General features: G+C 52.2%; 1 protein-coding gene across 1 annotated transcript; it reads left to right on the forward strand.

The window, feature by feature from the left end:
- The first annotated feature begins 3,590 nt into the window (after positions 1-3,590).
- LOC132479710 (taurochenodeoxycholic 6 alpha-hydroxylase-like) lies at positions 3,591-15,085 on the forward strand. The gene is made up of 12 exons (XM_060083206.1): positions 3,591-3,785; positions 7,262-7,403; positions 8,039-8,083; positions 8,561-8,688; positions 9,657-9,781; positions 10,155-10,309; positions 10,745-10,851; positions 10,934-11,124; positions 11,210-11,343; positions 12,244-12,308; positions 12,451-12,527; positions 14,917-15,085. Exons 1-12 carry the CDS (start codon positions 3,591-3,593, stop codon positions 15,083-15,085), a joined length of 1,533 nt encoding a protein of 510 aa, XP_059939189.1.
- The last annotated feature ends 1,152 nt before the right edge of the window (positions 15,086-16,237 follow it).

Consider the following 16,237-nt stretch of genomic DNA (forward strand, 5'->3'; position numbering starts at 1 on the left):
AATGGGTTTCCCTGGACACAACCAAGATGTTGGCACGGCCCCCTATGCAGGGATCTAGGAGAGGATCCCTCTCTTTGCCTTTTCCCACATCTAGAACTGCAATCCTTGCATTCCTTGGCTCCTGGGCCCTCCTCCATATTCAAATCCAGCAGCTTCTTCAAATGTTTCCCTGCTCTGTCTTGACATCGCTTTCTCTTTCATAAGGGCCTTTGTGATTACATGGACCCAAGCAGATCAAACAGGCTTCTTCTCCGGTTCCAGGGATTAGGATCAGGACACCCTGGGCAGCCGTTACTGTAGCTGCTATGTCCTGTGTGACTACCATTGCCCTGGGCCCCTAATCTCTCCCGTGTGTTACGGGTCTACCCTTTTGTCACTTACCTGGCTTCCCCTCTTTCCCACTCCCTGGATAAATTCACAATGTCATATGGAGTGTGTGTGTCTTCTCATTTTTTTTTTTTTTAAACCTGGTTGTTGTTTTTTTAACGTCTTTATCGGAGTATAATTGCTTTACAATGTTGTGTTAGTTTCTGCTGTATAACAAAGTGAATCAGCTATACGTATACATATATCCCTATATCTCCTCCCTCTTGCGTCTCCCTCCCACCCTCCCTATCCCACCCCTCTAGGTGGTCACAAAGCACCAAGCTGATCTCCCCGTGCGATGCAGCTGCTTCCCACTAGCTATCTATTTTACATTTGGTAGTGTATATATGTCCATGCCACTCTCTCACTTCGTCCCAGCTTACCCTTCCCTTGCAAGGAGCTGGATGGAATGGAAGAGAGAGAGAAGGGGAGGGAAGGCAGAGGAGACGAGGAGGGGTCATGACCCCTGGTCTGTGGGCCCAGAACCCCAGCAGGACAAGCGTGTCCCAGCACCCCTGCAGCCTCACACTCTGGGGTCCCTCATGCCCCACAACCTGCCTGTCACCTGAGGCTCCCACGGCAGTTGAGTCATGAGAAAGGGCTCATCTGCAAAGGCTCCGAGGGAAGAAGCTCATCCCGGGCACCTGTCGGGGAAGGAGCCTCCCAGCTATTGTGTGGTAGCTTCCTCAACTACATCTTTAGAGGGGCCCAGCCAGAGTCCATCCTGCCCTGAGCAAACAAGACTTACAGACTTGGCTCAACGCGAGGGCCTCAGGAAGTCAATCCTTCACCCCAAATGAGATTTGAGAAGAGCCCAGCCTGGCCATGTCACCAGCCCTCGGCAGCCCTTCCTCACACGCAGGGCCTGCAGGCTCCACAGAGGCCCGAGCGGGTGGCTGTGCAGGAGGGTCTGGGAGGAAACAGCTGGGCACGAGGCTTGGCTGCTGGGAGAGGATGTCAGACCCGAAGCAGAGGACCAGCCAGTGCACCTCCCCCACAGGACAGCCCCTTGCAGTCCCCCGTGTGTCTGCCCGGCCCCTGAGCAAGGACGGGCTTCTTCAACCCTGGCACTCCTGGAGACCTTGGGGGGACTGGTCCTCCTGACCCTGACCAGCGCCAGGCCCCTTGCACTCGTCCACCAGCCTCTCTGCATCAGCCCTGCTCTCTTGCTGCTTCTGCACACAGGTCCTCCTCCCGTCCCACCCCTGCCCTTCCTAAGCCAGGGCCCCGGATGCCAGAGGAGACCCCCCTGCAGCCCTGTGCTGTGCTGTGCTGTGATGCCGCCATGTGCGTCCTGAGGGGGACATCGCCCCCAGCCGCTGCCTGCAGCTGGAACCTTCTGTCCAGTCCCCTCCCCATTCCTAGGTCACAGGGCTAGTTCACTCAGCTCCAAGAAGGGGACAGGTGGACATATATACATACCAAATGTAAAATAGATGGCTAGTGGGAAGCAGCCGCATAGCACAGGGAGATCAGCTCCGTGCTTTGTGACCACCTAGAGGGGTGGGATAGGGAGGGTGGGAGCGAGGGAGACACAAGAGGGAAGAGATATGGGGACATATGTATACGTATAACTGAGTCACTTTGTTATACAGCAGAAACTAACACACCATTGTAAAGCAATTATACTCCAATAAAGATGTTAAAAAAAAAGTTGGGGCCAGGAGTACACTCTGTGCCTGACCGGGGGTGGTGCAGGAGAGTTAGCTGGGACTGTCCTGGACAGGAAGCTTGGCAGGTCCCCTGGCATCAGGTGGTGCAGAAGGGCTCGGGCTGGTCACTCTGAGAGCATGGGACGATGGGCACTCACTTTCCTTACTGTTCCTAGTGCTGGACCAAGTTGCTGAACCAACAAAGGAAAGTCTAGTTGCTCACAATCTCGGGGGAAGCAGAGGCAGAGACCTGAGAGGAACCTGAGAGGGGGTGAAAGGTTGGGCTGTGAGGGGGTATGTGTAGGTGGTTAGTCACCCCTGACCTTTAGTTAGGACAGCAACCCAGAATGTGGCCCCATAGGTTATGTGTGAAGCACCTGTCATGAGGACAGGCAAAGGAAGAGGCTTTTGGGACAGAAGTTAAACTTGGTGGGGGAGCAGGTCAGGAGGAAACTCAAGGCTCCTAAGAGAGCTTGCTTCCAAGTAATTCTTCATGGAAATCTTTGGTGTTTTACTTTCTGAATTATGGACACTGGATTTGATCCTGGGGAAGACAGAAAATGGTTTCCCCATCCCTTGCTCTTTCACATATGACCTCCATGACTTTTTCAGTGCCCATCCCTCTAGAAGCACTCTCTACCTAGTGAACTCCTATTCACCCTTCAAAGCCCCATTCTTTTTTTTTAGTTTTCTCCTTTCCTGATCGGTCTGGACACTATTCATTCTTCCAGCACAAGCCTACCATTTTTCTTAACTAATATAGTTTTATACCTTTACCTATAGCCTGTGAGCTCAAGAAATATTTGCTGAGTGAATGAATGACTGAATGAACATTTCTTGGATGTAAATAGGAAATGAATTATTCTCCCACCTTTCAAAGGAGAAGCTGAGGCTCAGAGAGGACAAGTCTCTAGCTTCATATGTAGTGAAACTGCCCTGGGGCTGGACCTCCTGAATCCAAGGCCAGTGCTATGTCCACTGGCACAGTCACCCAGGACACACTGCATAGTGGATGGGTACAAGCCCTGGGGAACATTTCAGAGGCAGCTGAGGCAGGCAGCTTTGAAGTCCAACAGAGAAGGATTTCAGTTTCAACTGGGACAAGCAGAGGCTGTTTTCCTCTGGCCACATCACTTTTCTTCTCTGAAATCAGTTTTCCCCTCCGAAATGGGATGATAATAAAACCAACCAAATCTACTGAACATTGGTAAACGAGACTGTGACTGTCTTGAAGTCAGCAAGATTCATGTCTGCTTTGCTTACGGCTGTGTCCCAGCAGCTAGCAGACTGCCTGACACGTTGTAGGTGCTCATTAAATACTTGGTAGGTAATATGGAGAAGGAAAGTGGGGTTGCGCTTGGCCATTGTCACTGTCAGCTGAGGAAGTTTTTCTCCCACTGTTTCCAGAAGTGCATCCTCCACAGTTAATCAACTCTGGAGGCCCAGGTCTGAGCTCTGCCCTCACCTTCACCCTCCCCCAGGTGGGCGGTGCAAGCCTCTCTGACCAGGCTGGGTGCTCAGGGGAGGTCAGCCACCTTCAGGGACAGTCAGCGATCCAGAAGCCGCTGCACCATGAGTGTCTCTGCACTGAGCACCCTCAGAGCCCTGGGTGGTGTCTCTGGTCTCCTGCAGGTGGTCTCCCTGCTCGGCCTGGTTCTGCTTCTGCTCAAGGCAGCACAGCTCTACCTGCGCAGACAGTGGCTGCTCAAAGCCCTTCAGCAATTCCCGTCTCCTCCTTCCCACTGGCTCTATGGGCACATGCAGGAGGTAGGATGGAGTGGGACGGGGGAGTGGGAGGGCAGGGAGGGCCGGGGCTCTCAGACCATGGTCCTGATCAGCAAGCCCATGGGACAAAGCCTTGCTGTGGGAAGAGCACGTGACCTCACAAAAGGACCCAGCTTACCTCTCAGGTCTTGGCTCTTCATCCCAGTCTGGGTAGCTCCCTCCCTCCCAGGACCCTGTGCTGGTGTCCTCAGGTCTGTCAGATGCTCCTCCCTTAGGTAGATCTGAAGGCTGTCCTAGCAGCCCTGCACTTTGAGGACAGTGGCTGTTCCTTCCTGAGTCTCCCCCATCTCCAGGCTGAGCAGCTTCAGCTGTTCTCATAGAACAGGCTTCTAGATGCTTCCCTGCCCCACCCCTCAATCCCATCCTTTCTGCCTGGCCCTGAGCTTGCCTGGGAGCACAGACATCAATCAGTCTGATGGATGCTGCCCTGTGGGCTCACTGTTGGTGGAGATGACAGACAGGAATCTAGGAAGATGTCAGGTCACAGGAGAAGAGACCCACCTCCTGGGTGGGGTGTTACATCAGCTGTAGGGACAAACTGGCTCGGTTTGTTAAGACTGAGGAATTTTCCAGCCTCCTGATTTCAGTGCTTAAACCCTGACAAGCTGCTGGCACACATGAGCGAGGTTCCCAGGAGGGTGCCAGGTAAGGAGAACTGACATTTGAGTTGCACCATCCACAGGGTGAGGTCACCCGCCTGGTGTCCTCCCTCACTGGACTATGAGCTCTTGGAACCGAGTGTGAAATCCCCCTCACCCCCAGCACCCTGCACAGAGCCTGCGCAGAGGGATGTCAGTCCAATGTGTGGAGGGACAGGAAGGAGGGAAGGAGCGGCTTGCAGGCTGGGGAGGGGCAGCGCCTACCCACCCAGCACTGGCAGCACTAGCCTGGGCGGCGGGGGCTCAGAGCCAAGTCAGGGGCCACATGGAGAGGGGCTCATCAGGGGCTTGTGGACTGAACAAATGTTGGGAGAAAATCAGGGGCTGCAGAGAGCTGAGGCCTCCCTTTCTCTGCAGCGTGATTATTGTAGAGTGGAGCCAGAGACGGGAACCGGAAACAGCCCAAGCCCCACGTGGGCTGGCCCAGTACCTCTCTCCCCTCTCCTTCCTAATCTCCTGCACCCCAGGTTACTCAGCGTCCTCCCCGCCTGCCTGGGCATTCTGGCCTCTGGGACTCTGCTCCCATGTGCCCTCTACCTGGAATGAAATTGTCCCTCATATGTCTGTCTACCAAGGCCCAGCCCCAAGCCACCTCCTCCAAGATGTCTTTCTGGGTCTCCCAGGAGCGCAGGGGACAACCCTTTTTCCCTTGGCTGTCCTTCTCATAAGGCAGTGCTAACCGGATTCAGCTACTTTTGTCTGCAGGGTCATAGCTGTGAGCTCCTTCTGGGAGAGCCCGCCTCTGGTTCATCTTTGTAACCCGAGAGCATCTTGGTAAATGATGACTCGATGAATGAGCAAGTGCATGACGAAGAGCTTTCTAACATTCAGGTCTGAGTTAGGGTCCCTGCCCCAAAGCTTCCCCAGAGGCTTGGTCTTCCGTCCATCACAGATTCATGAGCCCCTATGGTTGTCATGTCCTCAATCTCACTGTCTCCTCCTGGAGGCTCCAAACAGACAAGCATCTACAGCCGCATCCTAATTCAGTGCCTTAAAACAGTGCCAGGCACATAGTAAATGCTCAGTAAATACGTGCTCAGTGAAGGAACCCATCCTCCAGTAGGCAAGTTGCCTCAGAGCTGGTGAGTCCTGATGGTAGAAGGATGCAGGCAGAGATTAGATACCAAAGTGGCAGGGGGATGCTTTGAGCTACACAGAAGCCATTGAATTAAAGACGAGGTGACTGCATAGAACATGCCTAGGACCAAATGTTGACGGGAAATCCAGAGGTGATAAAACGAAGCTGAATCTCTAAGGTTAAGGAGAGGCAGTTGCTCTGTGGCAAAGAGGAGGGGCACAGCAGGTAGAGGAAAGAACCTGGGCAGAGGCCTAGAAGTGTGAGCAGGTGGGGCCAGTGCAAGGAGCACTGGCGGCAGCATCTTTGGAGGCAGAGCAATGGGTCCTGTGGACTCGCCAGCCCGGCAGGAGGCAAGAATAGAGAGGGTAAAGCCAGAAAGCAAGGGCCTTTGTGGTCCACACTGAGGAGTTTCAAGAGGTTCCTCTAGGCGGTGGAAAGTGCACACAAGTTTCTAGTTATTGGTAAGTGAAAATAAGATTTAAAGATCCACATGTAAGAACCTTAGATCAATACCATTTTGATGTATACATCCAGAATCTATCCTATCACTGTGTATACACTCAATATTTAAAATAATATGGGCCTCCCTGGTGGCGCAGTGGTTAAGAGTCCGCCTGCCGATGCAGGGGATACGGGTTCGTGCCCCGGTCTGGGAGGATCCCATATGCCGCGGAGCGGCTGGGCCCGTGAGCCATGGCCGCTGGGCCTGCGCGTCCGGAGCCTGTGCTCCGCAACGGGAGAGGCCACAACAGTGAGAGGCCCACATACCGCAAAAAGAAAAAAATAATAAAATAAAATAAAATAAAATAAAATAAAATAATATATACACATACAATTTAGTACTTAGTTTTTTTCACTTAGCCATATACATCCTAACACTTTCATATTAGCAAACATTTACATGTATGCTGGGAGAATATTGATGATATACAGAAGTCAGTAAGCAAAAGGAAATTAATATATAAATTTATTTTTTTAAATATAAACTACTTTATTCTCTAAATAAAATTATATGACTAAACTGGTTATCAATTGATACGATTTATCATAAATTGCTCATGCAAATGTTGTACGAATCACTTCCCAAAGTTTTCTACGCCTGGGAGTGAATCCCTGATGTAAGTTTCTGTAGGCAGTTTGTACCGGTGGCCGAGGGCTCTACCCGACAAGGGACAGAATGTGGTCTTAGGACGAAGGTGGACAGCCAGCAAGGTCTGGGGCAGAGCCCAGGTCAGAAGAAATAGTTCCAAACTCCTAGTTCTGTGGATCGATCAAGAACGATCTCCCTGGAGGCTTCCCTGGTGGCGCAGTGGTTGGGAGTCTGCCTGCCGATGCAGGGGACACGGGTTCGTGCCCCGGTCTGGGAGGATCCCACATGCCGCGGAGCAACTGGGCCCGTGAGCCAAAATTGCTGAGCCTGTGCGTCTGGAGCCTGTGCTCCGCAACAGGAGAGGCCGCGATAGTGAGGGGCCAGCGCACCGCGATGAAGAGTGGCCCCCACTCTCCACAACTAGAGAAAGCCCTCGCACAGAAACGAAGACCCAACATAGCCAAAAATAAATAAATAAATAAAGCAAACTGTCAACAAGTAAAAATAAACACTATAAAAAAAAAAAAAAAAAAAAAGAACGATCTCCCTGTACCCATCCAGCCCTTCACCCCCACTCCAGCACTGGAACTCACAGAAGGGTTTTATTGATTTATCTTTCCCTTGGGGACAGTTCCAAGAGGAGACCGAGCTGCGACCCCTACTGAAGAGGGTAGAGAAATACCCAAGTGCCTGTGTTCGCTGGCTGTGGGGGACGAAAGCCCTAGTGTTGATCTATGACCCTGACTACATGAAGGTGGTCCTGGGGAGATCAGGTGAGAGGGAAACCCACATCCCAGCAGGAGAGAATCTTCCCTCCTGGGTACATGCCCCTGGATCTGTGAAATTCCAGAAGAAACTGGCACTTCAGCCATCAATACCTGACTCTCTACCAACCTTGCAGCCCACAAGCCAGACTAAGGCCAACATTATTCACTTCTAGTGAATGCTTAAACACCTGGGTGGGGCTGACTTCTCTTTTCTGTCTTACTTTCTTTCTTGTTTTAACCCAATTGAGATGATCCCAGGTCTGGAAGACAATTCCCTGTCCACACTGATTTAGGTTTGGCACCTCTCACTGTTGCCTGTCCTGGGTCATGAAATGGCCAAACCACCACAAACTGTAGGAAAACCACAGGCTTCTTTCTTACCCTGTGGCACTGAGCAGAGCCTATCTTTCTTGCCGATTCACCATCTTAGTCCTGTGGGTGTTCTGCTGCTGGGACACTGAGTCTGCCTTCCTGGGCCCACAGTGACCATCAGGACAGAGAGAGTCAGGGATGGGAGGCAAGAGGGAGGTGGCTTGAGACAGACTGCCAGCTGACAAGCATCAGGAATGGAAGGTACCACAGCTGCTCTGGGGGCTGCCTGTCTTGTTTGGTGCCCTCCACTTTCCTTCCTTACCTTTCAGACCCAAAGTCTCATGATGCCTACAGATTGCTGATTCCCTGGATTGGTAAGTACATTTAAATACAACTGCAGTCCACCCACCAGTTAGGTTTACCAAGAGCTACCACTTTGGTTAATGGAGAACAACGGGTGCCAGGCACCCTGTCACCACCTCATCTTTCAGTCAAGCCTCATTTCTCTCCTTCCAGTGAAACTCTCACCCTCTGTAATGGTGCTGAGAGCCCTCCTGAAGCTCAGCCTCTTCTTATCACTCCTCAGTCCTCTGCGGTATTCTCAGCCTGACTATTAATTGATTCCTTCTATCACCTGCCCCCCTACTCTTTTTCAACCTCTGTCTCACAGCTGTCATAATCACATCCTATGGACCAGCCATTCTGGAAATTCACATTCCTGAAATGTACTGGTCTTTCCTACCTTTGCCCATGATGTGCCCCCTCCTGACACCCGTGCTTCCTCCCAAGTTGTCCCTAGTCATCTCTCTGATCCAGTCTCTCCGACCCACACACACCCATCTGTGGCCCAGGGAATGGTTTGCTTTTGTTGGAGGGGCAGACGTGGTTCCAGCACCGGCGGATGCTGACCCCAGCCTTCCACTATGACATCCTGAAGCCCTACGTGGGTCTCATGGCCGACTCTGTCCGAGTGATGCTGGTGAGTCCATCCCTTGTCACCTGGACCCACTCCATCCAGCACTGCTGACAAAGTCCACTCTCAGACCCTTGTGTCCCTCAGACGTCCGTCAGACACAGCCTCCAGAATGATGCATTCAGAACGTACTCTGAGACACAGCTCACCAAACCTGGAAGGGACACAGGGGTCCCCAGGCAGCAGCTTGGATCCACAATTTGCTCTGAAGAAAGGGAAAGCAGGGACATAGTGTATTTAGGGTCCACTCCCCTCTCATCTCCACATCTTCAACACAGAAGATTAGAGCAAGGGTCATTCCCCTGGACAGCGGTGCAAGCTGCCCCCGGATGCCCTGGACAATGGCAGCTTCAGTGGCAGAGTGGACATCCCAGGATGTTACTCAACTAGTCTCTGGTCTGGGGCCCAAGGCCTCTGCATGGAATTGAGCCACTCATGGGAGGAAATGAGGCCACGTCTACACTCACAGAGCCAGGTCTTGCAAACATCACCTCTGATCCAGACTGAGCACCAGCTGGTCTCAGTTAACAATGGATGAATGAAAGGAATCGCCCCTTCATAGGAGCCCAAATAGAGTCCCTCAACCTTTTCCCTGCCTTGAAATATTTGTTTACTAAAGTTGGCCATCGCCTGTTCAGTTCCGATCTCAAGACACAAAAGATTACCCCTTTGTCCGTTGAGAAACAATGTTTTCTGGTCTGCCACAAAGTGATTATCACCATAAATTGTTCCTAGAATTCAGAATTGATTCAGAATATTATGAGAGAGTATAATTAATTATATAATAAATGATTCTGAGAAAATAGACACCACATTACACACATGTGTTACAGCTTCAAACTGCTAAAACATATCTGCTTTGAAAGTGAGGAAATCTCAACCGAAGATTTAGAGAGACAGAGAGAGAGCCTGGCCTTGTCAGCACAGGCCTTCTGGCAGAGCAGAGCAGGGTCAATGTCCCCCTCCCACCACAGGACAAGTGGGAGGAGCTCATCAGCCTGGACTCACATCTGGAGGTCCTTGGACACGTCTCCTTGATGACACTGGACACCATCATGAAGTGCGCCTTCAGCCACCAGGGCAGCATCCAGACAGACAGGTCAGTGGCAACATTTCAATGCCAGGGTCCTTGTTCTCACCAGCTGGGGAGGACTTACCTGAGAGGCAGTTAGGGCAGCGTGGATGCTTCTCAGCCCAAAAAGCAACATTCTGCACAGAGTCATGGACCACAGTCAAATTCCACCCAGACCAACTTTGACTCAGTCACAGGTCCCTGATTCCTGCACAGGGAGAAGCCTGGCTGCTCAGGCCACTTGTAAAGGACTGAGGGTCTCCAGGGTTGTAAGGCAGAAATGACGAAGCCTCAGTGCTGCCTGTCCCCACTGACTGAGGAATCCCCACCTGGAGCCCCACTCCATCTCCAGGTCAGAGGCTCCCTCCACTCCAGTCTCCTCTGCATCCTCTCCCTTCAGGAACATCCAGTCCTACATCCAGGCCATCAGGGACCTCGGCAATCTGATTATTTCCCGAATAAGAAATGCTTTCCACCAGAACGACATCATCTACAGACTGACCCCTGAAGGCCGCTGGAGCCACCGGGCCTGCCAGCTGGCCCATCAACACACAGGTTCTTCTCCTCCTTCTGGGTAACTCCTCCCCTGGCCTTGAGCCCTCAGGCAGAGCCCAGACTCCTGCTTCCTCTTCAGGGGCTGGCACACACCCACACTGGGTACTTCCTGGTGCAGGGGTTGGGAACCGAGATGTCAGGGTGTCAGGTGATGTGCAGGGAGATACATGTGTCACCACGTTGCTGATGGTGGAATGAGAGCCCCTCCCAGCGGCATTCAGACAGAGCCTCCATGGGCTGTGCTATTGAGGGGATGCCCGACCTGGATCACTCGATGCTGGAGCTCTCTGCCCTGACATGTGCGCCCATTCCCACCCTCGTCCTCATCCATCTGGTACCCAGATTGGGCCTGAGGGGCAGATAGGGGTATGGTGGGTGCTGCATCTGGTTCCCCAGAGCCCTCAGCTCTGCCTGGGAACCACTGTTCTGGGACAGATGAAGTGATCAAGCGGAGGAAAGCTCACCTGCAGAAGGAGGGAGAGCTGGAGAAGGTGAGGAGCAAGAGGCACTTGGATTTCCTGGACATCCTCCTCTTTGCCAGAGTGAGTGTGGGCAGGAGAGGCCTGAGGATTTGCCCAGAAGCACAGAGGAAGGGCAAACCCTGCACTCTCCCTGCCTCCGCAGATGGAGAATGGGAGCAGCTTGTCTGACACGGACCTCCGTGCCGAAGTGGATACGTTCATGTTCGAGGGTCACGACACCACAGCCAGTGGCATCTCCTGGACCCTCTATGCTCTGGCTTCCCACCCTGAGCATCAGCAGAGGTGCCGGGAAGAGATCCAGAGCCTCCTGGGGGATGGCGCCTCCATCACCTGGTGAGTGCCCAACAGATGGGAGAACGTTTCCCCTCTATGAGTGGAGGACCATTGGTTGCCTGCCCTTAGATGGGCTTCTTTTCAGGGACCACCTGGACAAGATGCCCTACACCACTATGTGCATCAAGGAGGCACTACGACTCTATCCACCAGTGCCATTCGTTAGCAGAGAAATGAGCAAGCCCATCACCTTCCCTGATGGACGCTCCTTACCTGCAGGTATGAACTTCACCACACCCACTAAACTAAGCACTCTGCAAGACCACATGGGAGATCAGAAATACACATGTGCTTTCCAGCCCCGGGATGCTGTGTCGGTTGTTTCCGCCTGAAGATAATTAATATTTACTCTGCAGTGTGGACGTTTTGTAAAACGCCTGACACAGAACTTGAACCAACGAAAGCTCAATAAGCAAATGCTAGCCCTTGAATGTGGTCTTGTAATGAAGCCCTAAAATTCTAATTCCTTGAGATGTGAAGGCTTGAGAGAGAAGCAGAAATAAGTAAGGGGAGATGTGGTTCTTTCCATATGGGGTCTATGTAAACGAGGGAGCTCAGGGAGTCCACTGTCATGGGTCAGAGGGTCCAGTCTCTGGGGAGCCCTCAGGTGGATGGCTGAGAGCAGCTGATGCTCAGGTCTGAGAACACTGCCATGGTTGGAGGCCACCCATTGGCTCACCTCCCAGTGGGTCTGAATCCCAGCCCAGCCACCTCCTAGCTGTGGGATCACAGACACATCCCTCAACCTCTCGGAGGCTCAGGTGCCTCAGCTGCACGTGAGGATAGGAGTGTCTTCCTTGAGGGCTGCTGTGAGGATTAAATGAGTTAATGCACTTTCCCCAAGGGCTCATGATGGCACCTGATAAATGTGAGTTTTCATGTGAGGTGATCCTAAATGTAAGCCTCCAATTCTTTTCCTTCTCAGTCCTGGGCCATTTTTACCTACTCCTAATCTGTGCTCATGTGCTTTGTCACCTCCAGCCCACCTGTCTTGCAAGAGCACCATTTCATTCAGAGTGATGGAGGGTAGCTCTCATGGTGGTTCCCAGGCCTTTTGTGCACATTGCCCCTGTTGCCATGGGTACCATCAGTCTTCTCTCTCTCCTCCCTTCCCCACAGGAATCCTACTCTCCCTCTCCTTTTATGCACTTCACCACAACCCGAAGGTGTGGCCGAAACCAGAGGTATGATGGCCATGGGAGGAGGGGATGGGATGTTCTCTCCAGACCAGCACCTCCTCTGCTCTCCCTCGGGGATTCTTGTCCCCTGATGGATTGGTGCAAGGAGTTTGACACCACCTGCCCTGGCCCTGTGCTCTCTCTGCAGGTGTTTGACCCATCCCGGTTTGCACCGGGTTCTGCTCGACACAGCCATGCTTTCCTGCCCTTCTCAGGAGGATCCAGGTGAGGCCTTCTGTACCTGGGGCAGTCAGGTGTCACTGAGTGCTACCTGATGTGTGTGACTGTATACATTCATATGTGGTATATGCAGTTATGTCCCTGTATGTTGGCATGTTGAGAAGGAGGCGTGTATTCCCATGTACAAGAAGGCCTTCAGGGCACGCCACGGAGACCTTGGCCTCCTGACTTCCGCAACAACCAGCCACATTTTCATGGCCGTGGCCTCTCCCAAGTATTCCAGGGTTTTCCTCACTTTAGGTGTATGACTTTTCAACATTAGAATTTTCCATGAAACTTAAACTTCAGATGTTTGCTTTTCCCAATTATCAGTCTTCTTAAAAGGTGGTTTTCTCTCTTGGCACATTTCTAGTCCAGCCCACTGTCTTTTTTACTTAATTCACCAATCCACCTCTCACTGTATCAGCAGTCATGTTTTCATGGATTTGGATTTCCAGCTGCCTTCTTGTCCCGAGGATTCAAGCTATGTATGTGATCAGTTACAGTTGCCATTTGAAGAAAGCCTTGATTGTGTTCTCTATTTCTGTGGTCGAACCCAACAAAGTTATGACCACGTATTAATATACACATGACACCTTTTCTAGTTGCCAAAATTCTATATACATAGCGGGGATTATATACCATAGTCCCAAAATCTACACAGTCTAATTTTGGAAAAAAGGATGAAATTGAAGTCAATCAAGTGCTTTTGAGAGAAAACTCACTATGTTGTGTTTGACACATGCATTTGAGAAGTTCCTGCCGTGTAAAATATAAAGCATGTATGACATGGCTGTTAAGCTGGATGATAGACTCCAAAATGACTGCTGTGAAAATCTTCAATGGCTACAGATCCCCCCTGAAATAGTAACTTTCATAACTTTGGAACTACTTAGTAATCCAAGGTTTTTCTGAGTGTATAATTCTGTGAAATTTTCAGTTGGTGAATCAACCTTCACAAACAGGCTTGACACAACACGTTCCCGGAATTTGCTCTAGGATTTGGTCTGTGCCAGGGTCCTGTTCTTCCTTGTAGACATTGGCTGCAGGTCATGCGGCTGCCACCAGAGGACAGGGGGTACCTGGCAACTCAATTCCGAGGTCAGAATTAATGTTTAATTTTACTCCAGTCCTTTTATTTTCAATTCAATTAACTTTGTTCAAATAGAAAGCTATTTATTAAGGAAGCCTCTGTGTGCCAAACCATATATTACAAGATGGGAACACAGAGACGAAAGGAACTTTCCTTGCTCCAAGAGTTCACAGTCAAGAAACAACTACTGCTATTCAAGACAGACATGCGACGTTTCCATAGTGTAGTGGTCAGTACGTTTGCCTTACAAGACAGACATCATGCATTCATCCACTCTTTCACTCGTTCATTCATTCACTGAGCAGATTGTGGAATGTTCCATGTTTCTGGCACTGTCCTGGTCACTGGACGGTGATGTGTCCTTGAGTTAACACTAAAGCTGCTTGGGGATGTGGGAGAAAGAGGTGCAGGTGGCAGAGGCAGGAGGCCAGGCGGTCACTAGACTGAGTCTTGAGCATGTGGCCGGCAGAGGCAGGGGGAGGGGACCTCAACAGGAGCGGAGTGAGGAAGAGGGGCTGGATAGGTACGAGGTGAGTGAGGAACAGCCCAGAGAGCACTGTGACGCCAGCTGAGGCCCCGCGACGTGTCCTCCCTGTGATGGAGGGCGCAGCAGGCCCCGAGCCGCCGTGGCTGCAGTAGAGGGAGGGGAGGCAAGGAGACTGAAGAGGCCAGTGAGGAGCCCACGGGACGGGAGGAGGGGCCTTGCTGGAGTAGAATGGGAAGGCTCCAGGGGCGGGTTGATTGAGGGGCTGCGGGGAGACAGGAGGCCAGAGCATTGACTGGGAGGCAAGTGGTCCAGCAGGTCGAGGGGCGCTAACCCGTGGCCCCTCCAAGAAGCCTCCCAGTTGCCATCCTGACTTTCTTACACAACTCTGTCCTGTCCTGTCTGGGGACTGGGTCTCCTGCTTGTCTGCCATGGGTGGTGAGGGCCCAAGAGTGGCCCACACCCCCCTACAGTGCCCTGGCCTGGCCTGAAACCAGAAACTGCCTGTGGACGAGTGAACAAAGTACTAATTCATATTTACTGATTCACATGACTTGACCCTGTGGCTTAGAGGGCCGACCCTCCCCAACAGGACTTGCTACTGCTGAGAGCAGAAGTAGGAATTAGGAGCTAGTCCTGGAGAGAGGTGGGCTTTGTAAAGGTCAGGGGGAGAGGGTGGACCGAGGCTTGGGCAGCACGTTCAGTGTGACCCGTAAGGAAGGGATCGGGGCTGGGCCACGTGGAGGAGAGCCCTGAATGCCCCGTGCCCGGCAGGGGTTAGAAGGCTCTGCTCACTTCCTTTTCCCTCCCTGACCCAGGAACTGCATCGGGAAGCAGTTTGCCATGAATGAGATGAAGGTGGCCGTGGCCTTGACCTTGCTTCGCTTTGAGCTGGCACCGGATCCCTCCAGGCTCCCTGTACCCATTCCAAGGCTTGTGCTGAAGTCCCAGAATGGGATCCACTTGCAGCTCAGAAAGCTCCTGTAATGCTTGTTGGAGACAAGGACGAGCTCTGAGGGCCCCTGCCTGCCGTCCTGGCTCGCTGTCACTCTCTCCCATCCTTGCCTCTGTGCCCACTTCCTGCTTCTGTCTGCCAACCTGCCTGCCTACCTCATCTCCTGCCTCCTGCCCATCAGACGTTCTGCCCTCCTCCTTGTACCTTTCTCCAGGCTCCCTATCTGCTTATCTCTCCGTCTGTCTCTGACCCACCTGTGTCTCTGACTGTCCACCTAAATCCTGATCGCCTGCCCTCCTTCAGTCTGTCTACTCTCTCTCTGTCTTTCTCCCCTTCTGCCTGTCTGTCTGTCTCTGAATTCAGTTCCTTTTGCTGCTAAAATAATTGGCCACAGCCTTGTGGACTTAGAACAACCCAGAGTTATTTTCTGACAGCTCTGAAGTCAGAAGTCGGAAATGGGTTTCCCTGGACACAACCAAGATGTTGGCACGGCCCCCTATGCAGGGATCTAGGAGAGGATCCCTCTCTTTGCCTTTTCCCACATCTAGAGCTGCAATCCTTGCATTCCTTGGCTCCTGGGCCCTCCTCCATATTCAAATCCAGCAGCTTCTTCAAATGTTTCCCTGCTCTGTCTTGACATCGCTTTCTCTTTCATAAGGGCCTTTGTGATTACATGGACCCAAGCAGATCAAACAGGCTTCTTCTCCGGTTCCAGGGATTAGGATCAGGACACCCTGGGCAGCCGTTACTGTAGCTGCTAAGTCCTGTGTGACTACCATCGCCTTGGGCCCCGGATCACTCCCGTGTGTTACGGGTCTACCCGTTTGTTACTAACCTGGCTTCCCCTCTTTCCCACTCCCTGGATAAATTCACAATGTCATATGGAGTGTGTGTGTCTTCCCTTGCAAGGAGCTGGATGGAATGGAAGAGAGAGAGAAGGGGAGGGAAGGCAGAGGAGACGAGGAGGGGACATGACCCCTGGTCTGTGGGCCCAGAACCCCAGCAGGACAAGCGTGTCCCAGGGCCCCTGCAGCCTCACACTCTGGGGTCCCTCACGCCCCACAACCCGCCTGTCACCTGAGGCTCCCACGGCAGCTGAGTCAGGATAAAGGGCTCATCTCCAAAGGCTCAGATGGAAGGAGTTCACCCCAGGCACCTGTCGGGGAAGGAGCCTCCCAGCTATT

This window comes from Mesoplodon densirostris, chromosome 2 (genome assembly GCF_025265405.1).
Source record: "Mesoplodon densirostris isolate mMesDen1 chromosome 2, mMesDen1 primary haplotype, whole genome shotgun sequence".
NCBI classification, from domain to species: Eukaryota; Metazoa; Chordata; class Mammalia; order Artiodactyla; family Ziphiidae; genus Mesoplodon; species Mesoplodon densirostris.

What these genes read in the sequence shown, in the direction of transcription:
- LOC132479710 (XM_060083206.1), top strand. Translation starts at nt 3,591, where the DNA reads ATGAGTGTCTCTGCACTGAGCACCCTCAGAGCCCTGGGTGGTGTCTCT. An exon ending in TCTATGGGCACATGCAGGAG is followed by an intron (nt 3,786 to 7,261) that starts GTAGGATGGAGT and finishes CCTTGGGGACAG; the next exon opens with TTCCAAGAGGAGACCGAGCT. An exon ending in TGGACGCTCCTTACCTGCAG is followed by an intron (nt 11,344 to 12,243) that starts GTATGAACTTCA and finishes CCTTCCCCACAG; the next exon opens with GAATCCTACTCTCCCTCTCC.